The sequence below is a fragment of the Carica papaya genome, chromosome 2, assembly GCF_054855325.1.
Source record: "Carica papaya isolate Zhongbai chromosome 2, ASM5485532v1, whole genome shotgun sequence".
Taxonomy (NCBI): domain Eukaryota; kingdom Viridiplantae; phylum Streptophyta; class Magnoliopsida; order Brassicales; family Caricaceae; genus Carica; species Carica papaya.
The window spans coordinates 20,019,442-20,032,486 of record NC_142310.1 but is presented as its reverse complement, the minus strand read 5'-3'; the positions used below and the strand labels follow the sequence as shown (position 1 = coordinate 20,032,486).

At 33.1% G+C, this 13,045-nt stretch overlaps 1 protein-coding gene and 1 long non-coding RNA gene across 2 annotated transcripts; one reads left to right on the top strand and one right to left on the bottom strand.

Moving 5' to 3' along the window:
* Positions 1-4,104: 4,104 nt before the first annotated feature.
* Positions 4,105-5,259, bottom strand: LOC110816390 (uncharacterized). The gene has a single exon (XM_022044554.2). The coding sequence runs from the start codon at positions 5,009-5,011 to the stop codon at positions 4,265-4,267; it is 747 nt and encodes a 248-aa protein (XP_021900246.2). The 5' UTR covers positions 5,012-5,259; the 3' UTR covers positions 4,105-4,264.
* A 3,920-nt stretch (positions 5,260-9,179) lies between these two features.
* On the top strand, positions 9,180-10,661 carry LOC110816401 (uncharacterized). Its single transcript, XR_002540030.2, has 3 exons — positions 9,180-9,508; positions 9,588-9,673; positions 9,763-10,661. It is a non-coding gene; the product is annotated as an uncharacterized LOC110816401 (long non-coding RNA).
* Positions 10,662-13,045: the final 2,384 nt, after the last annotated feature.

Below are 13,045 nucleotides of genomic sequence, written 5' to 3'. Positions count from 1 at the left end.
GGAGAACTTTTTAAATATGGAATATCTTAATTAATTGTGGCTGATTTAGGGGAAGAGATTTTGCCAAGATATTTTTCTTTTTCTCAAGTATTTTCTTTTTCCGCGAGATTTTGTATTTAAAGAGTTTTCCTCTTTTTCAAGATAGTTTGCAATTTTGAAGCAATTTTCCTTCTTGACTGATCTTTAATTGTGAAGATTTCCCACATGATTAGGAAATAAAATTCCATATGAATTTTTCTTTTTTCATGTCTTGCAGAATTTTTCTATTTTCTTGCTTATATCCCTCTTGCACTTGGGTTGAATAAAATATATTATTTTACTTTTGGGTTAATAACCTTGTTGTCTTTTTTTTTTGGCTTTCTTTAATGGGTCCAAACTCATCTTCACCATTGATCCACTCTTGGATAACCAAAGTAATTATAACAAAGACTTGTTGTAATCTTTTTGTTCTCCCTCTTGTAATGGGCCCACTTGGCATTGAGATATCATCTCTGCCAACTTGATCTATGTCTATGCTCACATCAGGTAACTACCTCTGGAAGTTTTCATGGGCAAGGGATAAAAGTAAAGCCCTTGTCAGTAACTACTTTATCCTCTTCAAAAGTGGCTCAGAGAAGAGGTTGAGTTGGTGCTACAAAGGTTGTGGAAGAATACTGAGTTGAATGCAAACAGGGTGACAAAATTAAGAATAAATGAGTTAGGGGTATGAGTTTAACTAGTTAGGGATTATTTTGTGAGTTAGGCAGAGCTTGATTTTGAGCATATGCATAGAGTGCATGTGACATCCCAAGTGTTAATTAAGGCAAATGGGTATCAGATACATTATTAAAATAACGAGTGCATGATAAAATTTATGCAGCTGAACAAAATCATTACAAATATCTTACAAATATATATAAGTTCCAATACATACATATACTGATACTAGAAATGGCTACAAAATAAAAAACATAAGGGTCACTTCTTTTACTATGCTACTGGACTCGTCAGAGTGCAGGAACGGTCATGCACTCAGACTTGTGGATCCACTGGATCCTTGTAGACTTCTAAGGATAGGTCAGCTTGCAGTTCCTCACTTTCTTCCTCATTTGGGGAGGGGGGTGCATGGAAAGAGTGAGTTCTATATACTCAGTAAAGAAAATAATATTAAATTAATATCGTAAGATTTCAAAAGTTAATTATTTTATCTTACCTTTTAACTTCCTCGTTTACCTATCTCACATTATGAAAAACTATTTATTTGTTAAGAAAATGATACGTTAACCCATAACATCAAACATACACCATGTCAGATAATAGAGAAAACTAAATAAATTATGAAATGCTCATATTTTTGTATCATGCTACAACTTCCATCTCTAATGGCAGATACAGATTTCTAACTATCCAAGTAGAATGATTAGATCAGATACAGATGCGGCAATTTTTTCATACCCATTTTCAGCTAGCCAAACCATGGTACGATCTATGACTACGGCCATACCAGTCATAGTAGCCCTAACAGATATCTACAGTCACGAAATTACTTAGCCACAGATAACCCCTACAAATAGTGTGACACCACTCTCGTCAGAGGATACGTCGTCATCCACTAGGAGCAGTCCTGTTATGTCTTTTCATACCAGATAGGAGAGGGAAAAACAGATACCCCAAAGGGCAAGGGAAACAAATACTCTCTAGAGATAAAAAGTCTAACGAGACATTTGATACAATATGCATGTCAATACAGATACACTTCAAACTATATAGACTTCATTCCACTTTCTCTTTTTTGCTACACTTTTTACTGTTACTAATTTTATATTATATTTATTACATGCAAATTTATCAAGTATCTATAATTCACATAGCATGCTTGAAAATAAGAACAATTCGACTCGTCTGAACACCGAGGCATACAAAGTAGGCATATTAACAATCATATTAAATTAGTTTATCTAAATATACTTCTTAAAACGTCGAACGAAATACTAGATTTCTTATTGAAACCTTGATGTTTTCTCCGTCACCGTTCTCCTTTCTTTCTCTTCTTCTCTCACTAGACTACTATATTTCTCTCTCTCTCTCTAAATCTTTATAAAATAGAAGAATGGAAGTGTGGAGAGGAAAGGAAATGGGAGGGAAATTTATAGAATTTTATAACCGTTGGATTTGTACCAAGTGGCAAAATTCGATGAAGAGAGAGGAGAAAAAGATGCTCAGCATGAAAAATGAGAGATGAGGGCCTCCTTTGCCGGCGGTGGCGACGCACTACCTGAGGTGGCAGTGCTCCAATCGGCGCTCTGCAGGCACACAGGCCTCCTGTCGCGTGCGCAGGGGCTAGCATGCGCTACCGCGCGCGGGCCCCAAACGCACAGGGGCCTATTCGTGTAGGCCCGCTACCCAGACAACGCGTGCGCAATGCGTGGCGCTTGTCCGCGCCCGAGGTGACGCGCGAACGGCCTGCCTGTGTGCAACAGGATGCACCTATGCGGGCGATCAGCCTTCCACGAGATTTTTTTCATTGGAATTTTTTTTTTCCATTTCGCCGTTTTCCTATTTGTTTTCTAAATTTAAAATTTCAATTTAATTTAGTTAAATTAAAATCATTTAAAATAAAATAATTTAAAATTAGATAAAAATTAAATAAATAAAAATTAACTAAAATTACGAATTACAATAAATATTAAACACCATAAATTAATTAAGTTCAAAGCGGTCAAATGCTGAAATAAATAGAATTTCTAAATTATTTTAGCACAGTAATAAATGGGGTATTACAATACATGTATTTTTGTCGAGCTTGCGCATGGAGTGCCCAACTCAGTGCCCATTCCCTCATTGTCCATGAACTTATTATTATTATCTTTGTTAGGTAAAAATTGCCAAAGAAGCCAAAACTTGAAATCCTCTGGTGATCAATCAGCTTGAAGGAGATGATGGAGGAGTTAGCTAGAGAAATTGCCTTGTGTTCCCATTCCTCAAGTTCTTTGTCCTTTTTTTTTTTTAATAATATTTTCTTTTTCTAATTTTTTAGATTTTAAATTTTTTATTAAAAATAATAAAAAATTAAATTATCTTATGCACTTCGTGTGACGTATGATGTGAAAATATACCTAATCAAAAATATTTATATGTATAATTTGCTTTTATATAATATAAATATTAATAGTGTTAGTAATATTTAACTGATGAAAAGTAATATATTTGGAAAATATAAGAAGCAAAAGAGAAAAAAATATACATTGACCAATTTTAAAATTTTAATTTATTGGAGAGGAAGGAGTAAAGGTTGGGACGAAAAACACATGAATGTTTTGGTTGGGGACGGGAGTGCACGCATATGTATAATGTATACATACTCTTATGTATGCGTTTGGCAACTGGTAACAAGTTGACGGTGGCGTTGATTGGGTGGTTAGGTTTGCTGACGGCTGCGCTTCAATTTGGTTATTTGCTTACTTCTTTTGACTCCTAATTTGTCATTTTTCTTCCAACATTGAACTACCTAATAAAAATATACTATGCTTTTTTCCTTTCTTTTTTTTTTAACTCTGATATATACATATATATATATATATATATTAACGCCGTCTATATGGACAAATAATTATTGTTTAAATTTCTTCTAGACAACTTTTAAAAAATGAGGACTCTCTCATATCCAACGTACGCATTGGGTATTTCATTATTTTGGAAATTATGGTAATATACCTACAAACAAGGTTAAAATATATATATAGCATATCTTCTGTTACTAACTCATATAATCATATGTCAAGTTTATATTTAAAAAATAAATAATAAGAATAAAAAATTACAAATATAAGTTAGTCTCGAGTCTTGGGCAAATCTTAGGTGTTCGAACTGCAAAAAAAAAAAAAAAATTAAGATTTCAGGAGAGAAGTAAAATTAAGTAGTAACAATGTTAGTTAATTTAAAATTCAAGGTTCTAAACAACTGGGTGACTTTTATTTGAAGGATGAGAATAGAACTTGAAGTTCATTCATTAGTTCTATAAAGATAATAAATATCGTTATATTTTTCTTAAATTTTAAATAAGTGAAAATAAGATTTGAATTATGAAGTGTAGAATACCGACTAAATAACTTGTTGATTGGTTCATCCGTTATATCTATTCCCATTCCATTAAATTGTATTTCCACTTAATTTATCTATTACAAAGCACAGCTTAAGCAACCAGTAAATTAGAAATGAAAAACAAAAGAAAAAGGTTTAAAAAAAAAAAACACATTGTACATATGTGTTTATATACGACGTCGTATCATTTTCTTGCTCTAAACCTAATCTTGGGTTTGCTACAGAAACCATGGCGGTTGATCTGATTATCTGATGAGGATCTGAGTTTGTTTTTCGTCTTAATTCGAAAAGCTGGCAGTTTTTTTCTCTTCTCACTTTTCTCCCTTATCGTCTCCAGCTTTGGCTTCCATTGTCGCGACCCAACAAGCTGACTGTAATCCTTCTGCAACTGAGCAGTGGTGCAGACGACGCCGTTTGACGACCCACCCATCTCATCATCTTCCTGCGTAATTCTTCCTTGTTGCATGAGTTGCCATATAAAGTCATCAGAGACGCGTATTCTGAGACACCCAGATGGAGTCTTCTGAATATCAAAAGGCTTGCTGCAACTAGCTGTCTTCTTCAGCAAGGAGTTTCTTGATTGGGTGAAGGAGGCTATGGTGACGAAAGACAAAACTGAGTGGAACAAGTGAGTTGGGAGAAGAAAATATTTCTGGCCGAATTGAAGCTGGTCGTGCTCAGAAAGCGCAGGTATTTTCTGACCAATGTAAAACGAACCAGACCGACACACCATGTGTTTTGGAAACTCCATCATCAACTCCGAGACGTAAACCGGACGGTCGTAGATGTTAACCATACCGTCGGATTTTATGAGCTTGATTGTCGCCGGCGGTGGCGCAGCAGGAAGTTGGAAGCACGAGTTCTGACTTCCTATCAGGTGGAGACACCATGGGATGATCTGCAATCTGTTCAACATTTTTATCATACCCATATCTATAGTTAATCCCTACTACATGTACATATAAATTTACGTACATATGAGAAGAAATAAGAAGATGGGTTGTCGTTTTTATTGTTGATTAGTACAAGGAGATTGAACTGGCGATTCAAAAGATTGAGACGTTTTGAAATGGAGAAGGAAGGTAGGCGTGAGCTGCGTTAAGTGAGTATCGAATTAAGATGAAGGGAAAGAGGGAGGTGGGTGTATTTTTTAAACTGTTTCAAACTTGTCCAGTAGAAAATTTGGTGCTTGCTTTTTCTTGTCCGCGAGATGAACAGACACGGGTCAATCTTTTCCTTGTTTATATTAATCTTTTCTTTAAAAAAAAAGATAAACTTGTTTTTTTGGGTTTATTTTTTTTATCACAAAGAAATTATATTAATATATTTTTTGTTTAAAAAAGTAAATATAGATATTAATTATAATATAATAAAAAATATATTTTTTTTTATAGAATATACAAATTCATGATTTCTTATTAAAAAAATGTATCAATTATTTATTTAAGTAGCATTTGGTAAAATTAATTAATATATTTAGTGAACTAGACAAGATATTTTGCATATAATAGAATTAAATTCAGAACTACGTACTCATTCATCATGGTTAATAAATAAATAATAGGTAGGATAAGTTTAGTTGTTTAAAATGTTTATATTATTTTATTGATTTAAGTGAGTAAATATTTTTAATATTTATACTCTAATTGTATAAAGCACATAATTCAAAAACCCAAGTAAATCTTTTCTAGAAAAATGTTACCATTTGATTGGTGAGTAAAATATATTTTATGATTTTATAGTTTATAAATTATATTAATATATGTTTTTCCTTCTTCAAGAACCAAAGGAGGAACGATTTTAGTATATAAATTATTTTTATAAGAAAAAAAAAAACAAAAAGGAAATAGTGGTCTTTGTGAGGATGTTGTCATGTTTGACTGAAATGCTTTCCGTCACATTCTCCGACGCCAACTGGTGGGTCCCATTGCAAGTTTCTTTTGAATGAGATTCCCCCGGCTTTTCTCCCGTTGACCATCAGATCTTACTTCGCTGCATCTCTCACCATCGGCTCTCCTTTATCATAATCTAACGGCTAATATCTACAGATCTAACTTTAAAGTTATGAGTATTAATGTTGGTGATTCCACGCACTATTAAGCACGAGGGAGTCGCTTCACTTGCCACTCAAGCTACTTGGACATGACAAGACAAATATATATATTTATTTATTTTTTTTAAAAAAATAAGATTAACCACCGTGCACCGACCAGACTATCTAGACTAATATATATATATATATACACACACACACACACACAAACACAAACTAATTGTCTCGTATTTCCAAAAATAAAAAGCTAATAACCAACATGTTAAATATGTAATGGTCGGAGGAGTATTTTATAGTGTCTTATCTTTTACCTTTTTTAAAATAATAAAATCAAATAAATTCATTATGAAGAAAATTGGAAGAATTTTGTATGCCATAATTGGACAAGCTTTTTTATAACAATTGTACATAAAGATTTTAAATCGAATTATCAAATTCATCTCAAAAATTTTTATATTTCTTATATTTAGATCCCAAATATTTTTTTTTCTCTATAACTTAGTTTTCAAACATTTTTATTTGTTTTGACTACTTAATTTCTTATATTTTTAAGGAAAAAATTTGAAAATGTTAGATAGATAATATTTAAATGCTTTAAAGCATAACTCAAAATAATAATTTTGACTAATTGATTAAATCTATAAACTAATAATAATTAAATTAAATAATCAATTGAGCTATTTTCAGAACATCCAAACATAACTTAACAATTCTAGTTTTTTTTTCATTATAAAATAGAAAGAAGTAAAACGTTTGAAATAAACAAAAAATCTAAGAAACTAAATTATAAAAAAAATATTTAAAACTAAATTGTAACAAATATCAACTTTTGAAGATAATTTTAATAGCTTACCAAAGCTTTTATTAATTTAAGATAGTTGTAACTAGATTGAAAGATAAACTGTATAATCACTTGGTTGAATATTTATCTATACAGTTGATATAGTAGATCCATATATCCAGTGCTAATAACATATTTTATTTTTAAGTACTATCTCAAATTTAACATGATAGAGAATTTGTCAATTGGAATTTGTAAACAATTTCACGAAAGCAAATTCTATGAATATACCTACAATTCAGTGTTAGAGGAGAGAAGCACGATATTGATAGTGTTTTGAAGAAAATGATGACGAATAAAGTGATAATCATTCTTAACATACTTTGTGTGTTAGTAAAACATAATACTTTGAACTACTTGTATGATATTGGATTATAATAATTAAGTGGTCTACCAAATAGATGTGTGATTGTAATATATTGTGACTAACATAAGCTCAAAAACTCATATTAGTATGAGTTAAGAGCTTGGTATTCAACTTAATATTAGAATGAATGACGATTATTTGATTCTGTTAGAAAACTTTTTCAAATCAAATATGATCTAATAATCTAAATATATAATATCGTATCAAATCAATAAGAAAAGATAAACGAAAGCGTACTTGAATCCATCGCGGAAGATTCGATTATGTTCTGCAGTAAATATTTCAAAATCAACACAAGATTTCAAAAATTATTTTTTTCTGGTGATGGAATTTCAGAAAAGTAAAATAGTGCACGTGTAATTCAGAGATCATAAACACCTATTTATATCGACATAGTTTTGCATTTTCTATTTTGTTTATTATAAAACAAGAAATTACAAAAATTATATCCGCACATATTAAACTCGTACTTAAGTTCAATGTATTAAGATTTAATTCCGTTTAAACGTATTTAATTACTTTTAAATGTGTCCATAGATCGATAACATGTTACGTATAGCCAAGTCCACATTAAATTTATTTGTTGAAAATATCTAACAATCTTTCACTTAAACTTTAAGTGACATCTTAACGCATGAGGTTTTAAGAATAATATGGTTTTTGATGAAAAATAATTAGGATTTTGAAGGGAATGGATAGAAACTGAAACTTCAAGATACTGTAAAATAAAAAAAATAATCAGGGGATATAAATTGGTTACTTCATAAATAAAATTAACTAAGGAAAATGAAAATTTTGATAAGAAACCTTAGAGAACAAATTGTTTAATTAGAAAAGTAATTTAAAAGAAATTACTGATTATCAATTTCGAATAATATAATGTGACTCAATTAATTTTGTTTGAATTTAAGTTAAACAATAGATACGATCATTTGGGATGTGGACACGTAGTTTTAAAAGTTTAGAATTATTAACAATAGAGCATATAAATAATGTGACAATTATTATTGGGATGTAATTTGGTTCAAATAGTGAACCGCGGGTAAGGGGAGACTAAATATGAAAGTCTTGGAAATTGATTATTCACTAATCGTAAGAGGAGCTAAATCTAAAATAATAATAATAATAATAATATTATTATTATTATTATTACTACTTATTCATAAATAAACAGCATATATAAATGAACTTAGAAAATAATATTGATTAGACTTGATTTTAGGCAAGTAGATAAGTCAAAGAGTCGTTAAGGCTTAACTAATGCGTATTCACTATCACGAAATTCCAAATAAAATTTACTGGGAATATGAAAAAGGGTAGTTAGCTAAATAAAAGAGAAGTTTAGGTCTAGCTAAATTAAATTATCCAAGTAATTCAAGGGTGTTCAAATTGTTAGGCCAATCATAGAAAAGATAATTAAAGTAATTCCTTAAAGAAATTTTAGAAGCAACATAAAATGACAATTAGTTTACTAGGTGTATAATTAAATTCTAGAAAATTTAAAATACTAGAAGTAAACATAACGGTAGAAATCAATTAAATGTAGTGTCTTTATGACAATCTGAAATAAAATATAAATAAATTCTACTTACTCTAAGTAACGATATAATATGTGTATACACTAAAATTCGGAAAGAGCATTCCAAATACAGGAGCATAATTAACATAATAGTAAAATCTGAGTTAAACAAAATGATAAAAGTAAAATGCGGTGTAACCTATATATTAATGATTAATAGAGAAACTAATATGGAAATAAGAAAATGTAATATATTAAATAAAAGTAAATGTGAGTCTAAGAGTTGAGGGTGATATTATAATTATCATCCTACAATTGTTACCGTTGCAAGCATTGAGCGGGTGAAAGGGGATCTAATTGTGGGGATTCGTGTGATGAGAGAAATGACCAAATTACCCTTAATAAAATAATCCTCAGGAGGCCACGTGGGACTTGATCTGATGATTGAGAAATCCAGGGATGGGTATAAAAACTGACCCTCAACCTTGTCGACCTCATTTATTGCCAGAGAATAAAAAAAAGCGCGAGAGGGAGAGGGAGAGATTGCCAGAATTAGAGTTAGTGAGTGAGTGAGTGACTGAGTGAGTGAGAGAGAGAGAGAGTTGTGTAAGGCCACGTCGCTGTGCCAGAGAAGGAAAATGGACTTTGGTAAGTGTTTTTCTCCAATTTTCTCCGTCACTTCTCTTCTCTTCCGCTCTAAGATTTATTAAATTATTTATATTTTTAGTTGAGGAACCTTAAGACGCGAGAGTGAGGAGGTTTAAAATTATAACCGGAGATCGAAGGAACGTTGACCTTCTCTTCTATTTTTAGGTAAGGATATTGAAATTAATTCTTTTGGAGCTATTCTATCGAGTAATTGATATGATAACAAATGAGAAAAATCCTTGTGATATTTCTAGAATTCAAGCATCCACAAAGATACGACAACAGAGGGGTAAAAGCGATCATGCAATAGTGTACTTCCAGTACACATTAGGAAGTGCTCCCGAACAGAGATTATCCATGCAGGATCTCGTCAAATCCAAGACCAGAAAGGAAGTGAATCCGGGACTAAGAAGGATGACCTGAGATGAAGAAGTTATTGGGCCTCACGGGCAAGGAAAGGCTCAGCCTTAGAATTCTGCCCCAAGAAGAAGCCCATACCATGGTATGGATTGGCCCACGCATGCACAAGAAGAAGTTTCCGCACGTGGGTGGGATTTTTGCCTACCTAAAGGAGCACTCAGGGCATATAAAGGAGTAAGGGTAGGCAGCAAGAGCGTGCACGTGCATGCACATGCCTCAACTTGCCACATGTACAAGAACGCACATGTGCGAGCAAAGCTAGCTGTGTGTGTACCTCAACCGCGCGCGCATGGAGGCTTTTGTGCAAGCCCAAAAGCGCGTGACCAAAAAGCCTGCGTGGCAGTTGCTTGCGGACAGCCTGTCAATTGCCTTCAGTCCAATATAGACTTTTCCTTCCCTTCTTTGTTTCAATTCCAATGCTGCAACCTCTTGGAATTATAATCAATGTTAAAGAAAAAAAAAAAAAAAAAAAAAACATAAAAAAGAAGTGGATATTCGTTCAAGAAGAGAAGAAATCTACTTCAATTAAGTTAGTAATATTTTATTAATTTAATTATACTTCTAGATAAGGATTTAATTGTTCTATTATTTTAAGTATAAGTCCTAGATAAATTAAATCTTAGAATTAAAGCAGGAATATGTAATCCTACTATGAGTCAAATTCAAAGAGTAAAGTGTATATAATGGCTTTAATATTTAGGTTGTAAACACAACCTTCAAGATCAATAATATTTACAAGCTTTTGCTTCTTTAAAAATTAACTTTACTAATTTTTTTTAGTGTTCTTCAAGCATCTTCAAGTGGAAAAGCTTCAAAAGCCTTGTTAAACCAAATAATTCATAATTGATTTATTAGGTAAGCCGTGACATATTTTTTAATTTTTTTATTGTTCTTAGTTACCTTGAATTTGCATTGCATAATGTTGAGAGTAGTTTCAAGTAGGGAGAGTAAATTAAGTGGTTAAGCTTTATGATGTTACTTTGTGTGAAGTTTTAGAAGTCAAAACGTCCTGCCTCATTTTTCACTGCATCATTAACAAACCGTAAAGACCTAACTATTGTATTTTTTTAAAGTAGTATCCATGCAGGTACAGATAGGGATATTAACCGGCTTTCATTTTCGTTTACTTCTAATTTTACTTAATTAGTATAACATGGATTCTTTTTCTTTGTGAATAAATTTATGAATGCTTTTTCAAAATAAAACTAAAAGAACAGTGAGTGAGTGTAAGCATCTATATATCAGTATGTGCGTGTATAGAAAAAATGCATAAAATTGTGTGTGTGTGTATGTGTGCGTGCGCGTACGCAATGGAATGTGCATGAAGAAAAAAAATAAAAGAGTATGTGTTGGTGTTTACAAAGGATGTGTTTGTGTTGCAAGTGTGTGCGAATGGGTGTAGGTGTATGTAGAAGAAAATAAGAAAGTGGCTATGTGTGAAGTGCTCGAAACAATGTGTGTGTTTCACAGTAATTGAGTGTGTGTGCATGCGAGTGTGTACGGGGGGATGTGTGTGTGCCACGAGTTTTTGTGTGTGTGCCTCAGTTGTGTGTGTATGCATATGGGTGTGCATGGGTACAAAAGACATTGAGAAAATGGGTATGCATATGATGGGAGCTGTGTGTGTTTTAAACAGTGGGCGAGTGTACATGTGGGTGTGTGCAAATGTAGAGGAAAATAAGAAAGTAAGTATATATATGTGTGTGATCCCTAACCTATATGAGTGTATATAGGTAAAACATGCGTAAACTGTAATATCCGGAATTGATTTTAAAATATTTAAAATTAATGTATAAAACATAATTTTTAAATTTATGAATTTTTATTTGATGTGAAAATTAAGAAAAATAGGTGGAGGATGAAATTGAAAACAATTTTGGGAAAAATGGGTGAAAATTTGGGTTATGAGGGTGTTTTTGAAAGAAAAATTTGCAAACTGGGAATCAAAACGTAATTTACGAAAAATGTACCACTTAGGACTGTCCAGTTAGCAGACTTGACAAACTGGAGCGCGCCGCGTGGTAAGGCACGCTGACGCGGTGCCAGCAGGAAGCCACGTTGGCAATTTGCGTGCTTGCAATCGAACGGTCCGGATTTGTTCTCGCATGTGTGAACGGTCCAGATCCGTTCCCTCCTCAGGCGCGATTGGATGGTCACGATTAAAAGTGATGAACAGTTCAGATTCGTTCCCTCTTTAAACGCGATCAGACGGTCTAGATCAAACGCGATCGACAGCCTAGATTAAAATGAGATAGATATAAATACCTCACTTCACACCAAATCCTAAGCCTAGCCACTAGCCACCCCCGCTGGAGAAGAAGAACCAGTCGCTGGGAAGGGAGCTGACTGCCTCCTGTCGCCGAGCTAGAGCCACATCCGACTGCCAAAAAAGGTAAAAAATTCTCCCAGTCGCTCGAACTTTGATTTTGAACATCTTCATGCCCAAATTAGAGCAAAAGGACCGACAGATGAGTCGAAAATTGCGAGTAAAGCCCAACGGCGTCGTCGTAGGAAAAATATAAATCTGCCTCCGATGAGGCCCTTCTTGATTCCCGTTTCGTGCAATTTTCTACCATTTTATTCACTATTTTATTTTTCACAGGTTAACTGAAGAAAAATGCCCAACCGTGAAGGTGAACCGACGGAGTGGCCGCACCGAAAAACCTCGCCGCTGGTAAGCTTATGTTTTTTGATTTTTTTCGACCAATCGATGCCCCTTAACGTGTTTTCTCATATAGATGAGTACAAAATTGGCCAAAATTGACCGAAACTAGATAAAAATGGCTAGCCTGAGGCAAACTTCCTCTGCGGGCGGCGGTGCCGATGCCGAAGTACAGCGGCGGCACCCTGCTGAAATCACAAAATTGGCTGGAAAGGTTTTCTAACACTGATTTTGGATTTTTTGGGGGGTATTTCTAGGTACTTGGAGCGTGTTTTAATCTCTAAAGAAAAATTCAGGGAACCTTGGGACCACCAGTAGGCGCAGCTGAAAGCTTAGCGTTTCGTTCATTGATTAGAGTAAGAATCCCTCACGTTATCCCTTATTATAAAATTGAAGTTTAATTATAAATAATGTGGTATTTTATACAATTTAAAAAATTTCAATAATTAATCACA

Excerpts from the sequence above, each read along its gene's own strand:
- LOC110816390 (XM_022044554.2), bottom strand. The coding sequence starts at position 5,011 with ATGGGTATGATAAAAATGTTGAACAGATTGCAGATCATCCCATGGTGT.